This window comes from Caloenas nicobarica, chromosome 4, assembly GCF_036013445.1.
Source record: "Caloenas nicobarica isolate bCalNic1 chromosome 4, bCalNic1.hap1, whole genome shotgun sequence".
NCBI classification, from domain to species: domain Eukaryota; kingdom Metazoa; phylum Chordata; class Aves; order Columbiformes; family Columbidae; genus Caloenas; species Caloenas nicobarica.
The window spans coordinates 719,557-730,633 of NC_088248.1; the positions used below are offsets into that span (position 1 = coordinate 719,557).

The window sequence follows — 11,077 nt, forward strand, 5'->3', positions numbered from 1 at the left end:
CAAGAATCAGAAAATACCATCACCACACGTATCTCATTCTGCAGCTCAACACAGAAAATGGATGGAGCAGAAAGGGCAGTAAAAAGGAGAAGGCAGTGACAGCAGCATGAGCCCCATCTGAGCCCACCCTTGGGAGGTCTCTCCATTGCACACCATCGCCCCACCAGTTCATTCCCTTCACTGACGTGTCCCTTGCAGCCCCTCAAAGTCAGTATTTACTGTATAGAAAGACAACGGCATCGCAATAGAGAAAAACACCAGGTGAGGAAGGGGCCCTCTGCTACTTTTAGATGTGACGCCTTCTAAGAAGCATCCTCTAAAAAACACCAAACCCAAACAAAAAAACCCAAAACCAAAACACATACACACAACCACCCAAATCAAACACACTCGCAACAAAAAAAGCCCACCCACCAAAACAAATAACTCCACAAACGCATCTCCCCCAAAGTTTTCTTAAGGATAAAAACCACAATATCCTTAATAAATTTTTTATTGAATTCAGTAGTGCTACTTGCAGCTGTCAGAAACAATAAAAAAATATTTTAAAAAATCATTGAAGCTTCCTGCTTTTCTTAACCCCAGCGCGAATGCCGGACAACTCCCCAGCATATCTCTGCAGCTCTCTCCGGACCTCGCGGACCTGGCCCTTGCGGCGAATCTTGGCTCGCCGGAACTTCTCCCGATGCTTGACCCTGGGGTTGCGATCGATCTTCTTCCTTCTGGGGGTGAGGCCTTTGTTCTTGATCATCTGATAGGTCACACCTCGCTTCTTATTTGGATCCTCTTCTTCCATCGCTGCTGCTTCTTCAAGTGCGTCCTGGTCGTCAGTTCTCTTCCTCTTGAGTCTCAGCTTCTCCTCCATCATTTGATAGTATTTTAGAGCAGCCTCTTCATCCATGTCCGACTCACCTGACAGCTCATCAGCCTGGCCATTGGCAAGCGCAGGACCACCTTTTGGTTTGTTTTTCTTAACATCCAGCGGAAGAAACATCGCAAACTTCTTCTCCTTCCGTAACTTATGGTCCTTCTTATCATAGTAGTTCTTCAAAAGCATGCGAACCTGTGAGGATAATCTTTGATCTATAACAGCTAGGTCATTGATTATATTTCTGTAGGCGACCAGCCGTTCGATAACGGGGTGACTATGAACCGGCATCCTCTTGGACTTCAAAACCAAATAAAAACTGATATTGGCACAGTAATTCAGGTAGAGATGGTACTTGGTCTGCAAATAGCGACTGCCTTTCCCTTGCGGGATGGTGCCATTTTTGACCATTTGCAGCAGCGGGTGCAGCTCGTCCTTGAGCTCCATTAGCTTGACTTCAAAGTCCTCGATCAGCTGCAGGAGCTCAGGGGACTCCTGCTTCAGCAGCTTCAGCTGCTCCTTTCTGGAAAGGGCCTGCAAATCCTTGTCAATCTTCTGCCCCTTGCTGTCCTGAGTTTTCCGCTGCTCAGCCAGGTAGCCCTGGATCATATCCAGCCCGTAATCGTCTTCCCCCAAGTCCTGCACTAAGCGCCTCTGGATGACCTGAGCCTCCTGCTCCTCTTCCTCCTCCTCCGCATCCACCTCTTGCTGGCTGCGCTTGCCCTTGGCCTGGGCATCGCTCCCGTAGTCCGTGTCGTAGTAGAGCTGTTTGCGCTGGCCCCAGGACAGCTCGTGGGGGAGCTTGGTGTCCTGAGGACGCTCCTCCAGGTCGCTTTCCATAGACAGGTCCCCATCTTCATCTTCCATCTCATCTTCCTCCTTCTCACCTTCTCCATCCTCATCTTCCTCATCTCCATCCTCATCCTCCTCCTCATCTCCAACCTCCTCTGCACTGTGCTCCACATAAGAATCCAGCCCGTCTACCTCTTCTTCCTCCTCCTCCTCCTCGCTGGACTCCTCGGGCAGCTGCAGCCCCAGCACCTCCTCCTCCTCCTCCTCCTCCTCGCTGTCCCCGGCCTCCTCCCCGCTGTCCAGGGCCGCCATCACCGCCCGGAACTGCCGCTCGTGGAACTCCTCCACCTCGTCCGCCAGCTCCTCGGGGCCCGCCCGCCCGCCGGGCGCCTCCTCCGCGCCATCCTCCGCCTGGTCGGGCTGCGCCCGCGGGCGCAGCACGGTACCGCGGCGCGTCCGCATGGCCCCGCTGCCACCGGCCCCGCCGCCGCTTCCGACAACCCGCTTCCGGCGCGCTGCTTCCGCTTCCGGCGCGCTGCTTCCGCTTCCGCTGCTCAGCCTGCCCGGCGCCGAGTCCCGGTGCAGCCGGCCGTTCACATCTGACCCCTCCCGGTCAAGCACCGACTTTATGCACCGAATCGCTCCAGGTGCAGCAACACCTGTTAGGAGCTACGTAACATGGCCAGCACCTAAGCTAGGAATTCTTTTTATTTTATTTTTTTTAGATCGTGGCAGGTAGCAGCAGTGAATAATGCCATGAGTAAAAACAGAACAAAAAAATTTTAAACCCACCTTTTTTCCTCTGCGGGGTTTTTTCCTCGCCTCAAAGCACAGACCTTTACAACCGCACCAGCCGTCTGTGTATTCATCTTACAACAAGACAAGGAAAAAAGCAAAATGGAAAACGCACCTGACATCTGTCTGCTTATTAACTGAAACTTGTCATTACTCAGTTCCCTACAACCAGACTGTGGTTTCAGAAAGAAGATTTTAAAAGAAAAAAAAGGATTTGAAAACGTCCTCGGGCACAGGCGAGGGCACGTGTTGGCCGTGCTGAGCCCTCGCCTCCCGCGTGGCTGCCCGGCAGGGCCGGGGCTGCTCCGGGGCCTGCAGAGCCCGCAGCGCTGGCCGCGCCTGCCTCGCCAGCCCCCGCGCTCCTTTTGTGCCAATAGACATGCGTGCGGGGCGTCAGTCGAGGAGCAGTTCTGATTTTCAGCAGCTGGGGACCCCTCCATCAGAGGGTTTTTAAGACCCTGAGTATTCATTTACAGTTACATTCTCATCCTCTATTTTGCTTGTTTGTTTCTGTCATCCCTCACATAGCCTCCCACCTTTCCAAAGGGAAATACGTTAATACTGAGCCTCATGGAAGCAGTCTGTTTTTACAAAATGCAGACAGCCACACCACGAGGCACAGTAATGAGTTAGTACAAGCTCAGAAACCAGGGCGTGATAAATTAAGAAGCAACACAACCCAAGAAGAGGATTTCTGCATAGACCAAGTGCAGGTGCTTTTTCTTGCCACAGAACAGGTGCAGTTTTATTTATAAACACTCCTGTCCACCTTCTTGTGGAAAAAGACACGTCAAGCAAATATTAAACTGGAACAGAGTGCGAGCTGCACAACTTTACTCACATTTTGGTGATTCAGTTGGTTTCTGGCAGATGTGATGGCAGACCAAAGGCACCTATGAGGCTTCTTTTCTGACACGCTCAGCTTCTCCACATCATCACCTCTGGGTCAAAACTTTCCATACTTGCTCTTGCACCAAAGAGATGTTTTGCCTCAGACAATGGCATCTTCTCCAAACCTGTCCATGCCCATTTTCAGACATTACTTCACCTGGACACAGGCCAAATAAAAGACAGCAACAAGAAGAACTTGGCTGTCGTATGTGAGATATAGCATTCATTTAATCTGTTAGCCACACATCAGTGTTTTGCCTCACCTCATCCAGATACTGAGATCAGTATGTCCAGGGCCAACTGGAGGCACAGGACTAGTCCAGAGAGACTGAGACTATAAGGCTGGTTCCTATTTCTTCCCACGTTCCCCGTTATTCCGCTGCTAGCCTCTGCCCTGCAGCGAGGTTGGGATTTGAGCTGCCCACTCGTCAGCCCAGAGTCCAAGGGTGATGGTTTGCCAGCCCCTTGCCAAACTGCCACAGTTCTCTAATGTCTGCTCGCCCAGATCATTTTCTGATTGTTCAACACATCACACAGTAAGAAGGGGATAGCCCATAAAACAAATCCTCCTCTGAAAGAGCTTGCAATCTAGATAGAAATCCTCAGAGAAATGCAGGTGGCTGGATGGGACTGAAAATAACTCTCACACCACCATATAAAGACCAAAGGGACTGCATACAGACATGTAGATTTAGCAACTGAAATTCAGATATGCTGAGCACTGGCGGGTGGCGAAAACCACCAAAATCCACAGAATCATATAGAATATTGTTCTACATTCTCTCTCCCTTAGGTTTTAAAATACTCATGGATGCCTCTACTTGTTTTTTTACCAGTGCCATATTTTTATCTGTGCAGTTTGGCAGAAAGGCCAGAACCTGCCTCTTCTACATGTGCTTTATTCTGGCTGCCTGCATCGTTTCTTGCGTATTTCTAAAAAAAACTCCTATTTTGTTACCAAAAAGGTGACTGAAACAAATAACACTTCAGATGGACACCCCTACCACCTCACGGTTAGCCAGGTTTATGTTTAACCTTCTGCAAAAGGTGGGACACAGGGAACATCTTGCTGCTGTTTCAGAAGGGAGCTCCACATAGTACTATTGGCAATACTTCCTGGGGAGAGGGAAAAGATGAAAATTTTGCTCTCCAAATGATTGACTCTAGTGAGAGAACAAGGTGTGTACATAAGAGTTACACGAAAGCCTGATGCCCTTCTCAAAGCTGCGCTTGCACCCATCGTCCCCCACCACCTCCCGGGGGAAATGTTGTGTGTCAGCACTGCTGATGCAAGACAAAAGCTCTTTGCATCATGCAGCTGCCAGATGAGATGTTTGTGTTCAGAGCAAAAGCTCAGGGCACAGATGCTGGGGTTTGTGCACAGCTCTAGGGTTTAGGGACCCTGCCAGCAAGGTCTGAAGAAAGGGAAGACAGCCTGTGAGGTGACAGGCTGAGGAACTGGGCTCCCTGGTGGTATTGCCTGCTGGCTTTAGGATCTTAGCAGCCTAGCCAGAGCAACCAGGCCTGGGCAGTCCGGGTGGCACAGGCTGTGCGAAAAGCCTGTATCTGGTCACAGAGCTGCTGCTCTGCTGCGTAAGGAGACGCTAGAGACACAGAGATTTACCATGTGCTGCTGAAAGTTAATCGAGAAAAACATGCATTGCTGATGGCGGAAATTCAGGTAACACTAACACGATAACCCTGGCTAAGAATGGGCCCGCCAGCATCATGCTTTGCTCTGCCTCCCTCCTGCCTTCCATATAATTACAGCAAAGGAAATTATATCCCCTGCCATAGCTGCTTGGAGGCCCTGGCTACCAAGTGCTATTCAAGACGGGTTTTCCCTTAAAAGGCAGCCTTTTCTGTGCCAGACACGCATTTATGCTGCAGACACAGCTCTGGTCGTGGCAGGTTACATTGCAAGGTTTCTTTTTCAGTTACACAGGTGACCCACATAAAACCCCAGATCCTCTCTAGTACTCGCAGCTTGAGGAAAAGTCTGCTTGACCTCAGAGAATTTGCCTGGGACCTGACTCAGAGCCTTTTTTTATGCCACAAATCCCATGGAGTCCCTTTTCCATTAATAAGGAAAGAAACTCCTTGATGCAGTGGGAGAGCTGGAACAAGGGTTCAGCTCTGCCACAGACCTGCTGGTTCTTTACCTCCTTTATCCCTCCTCTCTTCCCTCATCTCGTCTGCTTTGACTGAGAGCTCTTTGGAGGCAGATCGAGCCGTTAATATATGTTTGCACAGAATCTGGTGCAAGCAGGATTCTGACCTTGAAGCCTGAAGTGTTTTTATATGGGTCAAACTACTCCCCAAGTGACATTTAAGCCTGATTTCTCCAAACCAGGAGCCAGAGCTGAGACCCCTCAGCAAGCTGGACGCTTTTTTAGCTTGCACTCCTTACCCCGGGGTAGGACAGAGCCACTGGCCCTGGCGGTGAGTTGCTCTCAAAGGACCAGGGTGGTTTTGCACCCAGCAGCTTCACTGCTTTTTGGTGATGAACAGAACAAAAATGTACAGTAATAGCGCAACCCCCTGCCCCCCAACATCTTTGAAAACCAGAGGTCTTTGTGCATTAAACATACCCGGTTTCAGTCCCCAGCCACATTTTCCGCTGTGTCCGTGCGAGCCGGCTGGGCTGTTTATTTTAGGAAACAAACAGCTGTATCATTTGCACACGCCCTTATAGGCACACACAGGTTCTCCACTCGCGTTCTTCAAAAGAAGGGAAGGCAAGATGAAGAGCTCTTTGTTGCTGTGCGTGGCCTTGGCTGTCTCCTTGGGGTTCATCTTTGTGGCAGGTAGGTGAGACATGAAAACAACGGAAAACTATGCTTAAGATATGGGTGGTGGTTTTGTGTAATCAGCCATTAATAATTTAACAGTCAAAAAATCAAGCCTCAAAGGCAGCTCGAGCAGTCATGCTTCAGTGGTGCTTGGACACCTCAGTGTCTTTCCGCACCACAGAGCTGTGTGTTTTTAATTCCTACCTTAAGGCTAAAAAAAAGCGATGACTAGCTGCAAATTTAAGATTTTATGATTAGCCATTCTTGATCAGGTTCTGAAGCAACAAACCGCAAACATGCATTCTTGCTTTTCTCCAGCGCTAACAAGCTTGCAAGACTCTAACCTGCTACATTTAAAGGCTTCTAAAGTCCTCCTGGTGATCCTGTCACACTGCTACAGCCAACCTGTGTCTGATTAATCTGTACTTTACCCTGTAACTCCACTGAGTTTCTCAAACCTCTTGACGCATACTGAGATCGGAGTATATCCCAGCACACCCTTCAGCGTGGCTCGCAGTACCAGACACTGACTACACTCACGCCAGATCTGTGCAGCAACCTCAAGTCATTCTCATTCACATGCTGGATCTGGTCCATGGGATTAAATCTGTGCTCTAGGTTAACCATCCCAACACACAGATAAGAGCATCCCTGCAATTCCTCCAGCTTTTGGGAAAGGGCATCTGATGCCTACCCAGGTCCCAGAAGAGTACTGCTTCCTGTGCAAAGTGACCAGCTGCACAATCCATTAGCTGAAAAGGCAGAAAATGTTGAGAAATGCTGTTTTGATTCAAGACAGAGCCCAGTCTATTTTTCCCCATTCATACACATGGCTTAAAATATATGTATATATGTAAGCAGCTTAGAGGGGAAGTCAAATTTGAGTTACATGCAGCTACAGAAGTGCTGTTTGTACTACTTAAGTTGAAATCAATGTATTTTTTGTCTAAATTTAGAGCCTCTACCTACTTTAATCTAGTAGCTATTTGCACCTGCAGCAGAGTTTCAACAGATTTTTGGAATGCATTTGCTTCTTCTCTATGCTGCAGCTGCATTTTGTTGGAGTTCAGCATATTACAGGACAACCCAATAATGGAATATGGAAAATTTTGTCAAATAATCTCTGCATGTGCATCAAGGAGGGAGGGAACACCATACTGCACTAAGTTATGCACCTGAAAATCCAACCTGTAAACATTTAGAAGGGCATTAGCAACTTTAGTATTTAGCCATCACCTTCTCCCCAAAGGGGACTTTAATTGGTGATACGTGGAAGCATTGCTGATAAAACCATCTTTTTTGCAGCTTTGTAACTTTATTTTATTTTAAAAAATTATATGGAGCACCAGTCACTTTTCTGGTTACTGAAGCCAAGAGTATTACACAAGGAGTTATATCAGGACAATATTTTTAGAGTACAGTCAAAAAACCCCCTGCATAATCATGAAAGAGTATATTAATGTAATTTTACCAGATGAATTAAAGCCTGCTCCCAAAAGTTTTGGGACAGCTCCCCAAGCAAATAGGATCTGACTTGAATATTGTCATTGTATTAAGTGCTTAGAAAGAATTGCACACAACATTATAGAGAATACTGTGACAGACACCAGAGGAAGGTCTGTATGAAGGACAAGAAGCTAGAGACTTTCTACAAGGCAAAAGGAACACCAAGACTCAAGGAGGAAGAGGCTAAAGAGGCTTTTCTGCAAGTTTCTGAGTCAATTGAGATGCCATAATGGTGCAACTTCTGGCATCCGTGTATCACTTATCTTTCTGCTAGAGCAGGTTTCAAGGTTTTTCTTCTTGACCCTGGGATGCATATCCTCTGCTTGCAGGTTATCCACGGGACCCTGCGGACCAGGAGTACGTGCTGGTCAACAACAAGTGTCAATGTGTGACTGTGACTTCCAAGTTTGTCCCTTCCAAAGAAAATCCTGATGAAGAAATCCTGGAGAGAAACATACGCATTGTGTAAGTGGCAGACAGTTATTACAGGGAGACAGCAAACAGGGAATGGTGTGTCATAGGCCTCCCTCTGTGTTGTTTCCTATGTCCTAGCACCGACGATATGAACTGGTTTTCCCATGAGCTCCTTTCTGTAGTGTCCTGCAATAATTCCTTTTGCTGCCGTCTTAAGCCTTGCGTTTTTCTAGCTCACATGCAACCGTCTGGTATTTGTCCCTTCAGGTGCAAAAAGCATCTCAGTGTTTTAGGAGGTCCAGTAACTGTAACTGTACAAAACAGGCTGGGGAAGTACAGTGTAATGTTTCTACAGCTGATCTAATCTGAAACCAAACTAGTCCCATGATACTGGACTCACTTATGGGTCTGATCCGTTAGCAAACCTGCTATGATATAGGCTGGGAAACCTAGTTAATGTCTAAATGATCAGAAAAAAGTTAATCCTATGAGGCAGATCTTAGTTTAGGAGTAGGATTTTGTCCTATTTATTCACACAAACCTTACAGAAATGTGTCTCTCTTGGAAACATGGACCAAGTTCAGGCTCAGAGCTGCAGGAGTTCTGGTAGAGCTCACAAGAGGAGAAACACTAATTCAACATCTGTCTATGCAAATTTCTCAGGCCTCTGCCAGCTCAGATTTTTTTTAAAAAGGAACTATCAGCACTGTCACCCTGAAAGCAGCACTTCCCCAAACCGCTGCAGTCCTCTTGGGGAGGGCTGTTGCCTTTGAGGGCACAGAGGGGCCAAGATCTGCCGCTCCTGGGCTTGACTATGGAGATAGGTCGGAAAGGAAATAACCCGAAGAACAAGAAGAGAATGTAGAATTGGTCACAGCAGAATAGTCCCCTGTTCAACAAGCAGTTTTCATGACAGCAATTCTCTTTGCTCCTTTGCAGAGTCCCCCTGAAAGCCCGAGAGAACATCTCTGACCCCATGTCCCCACTCAGAACTACTTTCGTCTACCGCATGACTGAACTGTAAGTAATTTTACTTGCTAAGTTCATTTCCTCAGACTTACCCTGCCCTGCAGCATTGCCCACAGCAGCTCGAAAACCTGCCTGAAGGCCAGTAGAGAGGGTGGGGCAGGGTCACAGAGGGAAGTTTTCTCCACAGAGCCTAGCTTTTACGTGCTGTTGCAAGCCAATATATTGTTATCCCCATGATTACTTCATATATAAAGGTCTCAGATGTACAGTTGTATGTTTCATTTTTACCCCATTCATCTTGAATGTCTTAAATATCAGCAAATTACATGTTTCCTGTTTAACCCTCCCTTTTAGGGGCCAGTCTTGCTAACAGCAGTTTGACAACACAGAGCATCTGGCTGGGAGCTCCTCTGTAAAACTGAGAAAGGCTCCAGTACCTCTGCAGCTACATCTGCAGATCAGTGAAGAAGATTTGGGTTTCACCAGGGGCACCTATTCATCACAAGTCTTAACACTTACTCTATTCCCCATCTCTTCCAGCTGCAAAAAATGTGATCCCGTAGAAGTTGAACTGGATGGTCAGATATACCAGGCCCAGCAGAGCGACTGCAACGAACCCGAAACCTGCTACACCTACGACAGGGACAAGTGCTACACCTCAACCTTCCCACTGCTCCACCACGGGGAGACGACCAACGTTCAAGCAGTTCTGACGCCAGCATCCTGCTACGCCAATTAGCTCCATCCTCTGCTGTACTCGTGCCTTGTTGCGCTCAGTGTTCCTACCAAAAATACACGCATAGCACCGTAGTACCTGGACAACAGTGGCCAGAGTATCAGCTCCCAGAGTCATGTCAACTTGCCTCTCTCCATATTGTTTTTAATAGCAATCCAAAGCAAACCTGGGCTCAACCTGTACACAAGACCCTTCGATCACCTTAGCAGAATTAGTGCCATTATTAGAAGGCTGTTGTACAATCATATTTGAGAATAAAGATGAGGGATGAGACCAAGTTCCGATTTCAAAGTTATTTTGTAATTGGGCATTCTAAATCCTTTAGCACTTGGACAATTGCCCCCTTCCAGTTTTCATGTACGTTTATGGAATATCAAAAGATGCCGCTACCCTGAAGCATTTTGCAAAGTTGCCGGGACCTGTGCCAGGACCGGTAAAATTTTCTAGGAAATGTTAGTGATTTCACTTTCCACAGTTAATTACTGATATTGATGGCTTTGTCTAGCCCTGCTCCCAGTTCAATTGATGGAAAAAATCAAGTTGGTGTGAATTTCTTTGCTTGTTCCTCACTTTGCATTTAGAACTGCAAGAAATTCTCTGAAGCTGATTCAGTGGCTCGAGCAGGACCCTCGTTGGAGATTCGGTCCTTCTTCCACACCAGTACTCTTTTTGTTCATACAAGAAACCCTCACCAAATTAAGGAGCTGATGCTGTATGACACATTACATTTAAAGGTGTCCGGTGTAACATTTGGGATGGCTGGTATGTTTCTCACTGTTGTCAGAAGTTGATTGTAAAGCCTTAGGCTATTCTGAAAAGTCCTCATCTGGCTTCATATATTTTTGCAATAGTAAAACAGTAAAAACTTTACTCCCACAATTGTAGCTCTATTAGCAAAACATTAAATAAATTTTTTTCTGCAGCATCCTGTGTGTTGTATTCTAGTTCAGCCAGAACTCGTAAGAAAAAGCTGTCTAGAATGATTTTCTTCACTCTTTCCAGTGAAGAAGTAAAAAGCTCTCCCTAAAGAACTGCTTATCCAGTTTTCCAAAAAGTTTAATTAGCAGCAGAAACTGAAGCAGGTATCAAAGCAGAGCAAAAAAAAGAAAAAATTGAGCTCCAAGACATTGTTTCACAGTAGGGAATTCAGCACAAAAAGCAGCTTATGACCATAATCTACCAGGCAAAGCTGCAGCTGAACTCAGAAATAGGCGACAGGGCTCCGGGCCAGCCCAGCTCCTGCACTGCAAAGGCTTCGGCTGTGCTCATTAGATATTTGGGGTTGGTAATAGGTAACAGGCTATGATTTTAGCA

At 47.0% G+C, this 11,077-nt stretch overlaps 2 protein-coding genes across 2 annotated transcripts; one reads left to right on the plus strand and one right to left on the minus strand.

Annotated features, from left to right (window-relative positions):
- Window positions 1-477: 477 nt before the first annotated feature.
- Window positions 478-2,178, minus strand: UTP3 (UTP3 small subunit processome component). Its single transcript, XM_065634226.1, has one exon. It carries the CDS (start codon window positions 2,120-2,122, stop codon window positions 554-556), a length of 1,569 nt encoding a protein of 522 aa, XP_065490298.1. The 5' UTR covers window positions 2,123-2,178; the 3' UTR covers window positions 478-553.
- A 3,867-nt stretch (window positions 2,179-6,045) lies between these two features.
- Window positions 6,046-10,517, plus strand: JCHAIN (joining chain of multimeric IgA and IgM). The gene is made up of 4 exons (XM_065634566.1): window positions 6,046-6,153; window positions 7,974-8,109; window positions 8,998-9,078; window positions 9,568-10,517. The coding sequence occupies exons 1-4, from the start codon at window positions 6,090-6,092 to the stop codon at window positions 9,764-9,766; spliced, it is 480 nt and encodes a 159-aa protein (XP_065490638.1). The 5' UTR covers window positions 6,046-6,089; the 3' UTR covers window positions 9,767-10,517.
- Window positions 10,518-11,077: the final 560 nt, after the last annotated feature.

Bases quoted from the DNA above. Each gene is read 5' to 3' on its own strand.
- JCHAIN (XM_065634566.1), top strand. From the start codon at position 6,090: ATGAAGAGCTCTTTGTTGCTGTGCGTGGCCTTGGCTGTCTCCTTGGGG. The intron at 6,154-7,973 runs GTAGGTGAGACA...CTCTGCTTGCAG, and splicing joins GGGGTTCATCTTTGTGGCAG to GTTATCCACGGGACCCTGCG. The intron at 8,110-8,997 runs GTAAGTGGCAGA...GCTCCTTTGCAG, and splicing joins GAGAGAAACATACGCATTGT to AGTCCCCCTGAAAGCCCGAG.
- UTP3 (XM_065634226.1), bottom strand. From the start codon at position 2,122: ATGCGGACGCGCCGCGGTACCGTGCTGCGCCCGCGGGCGCAGCCCGAC.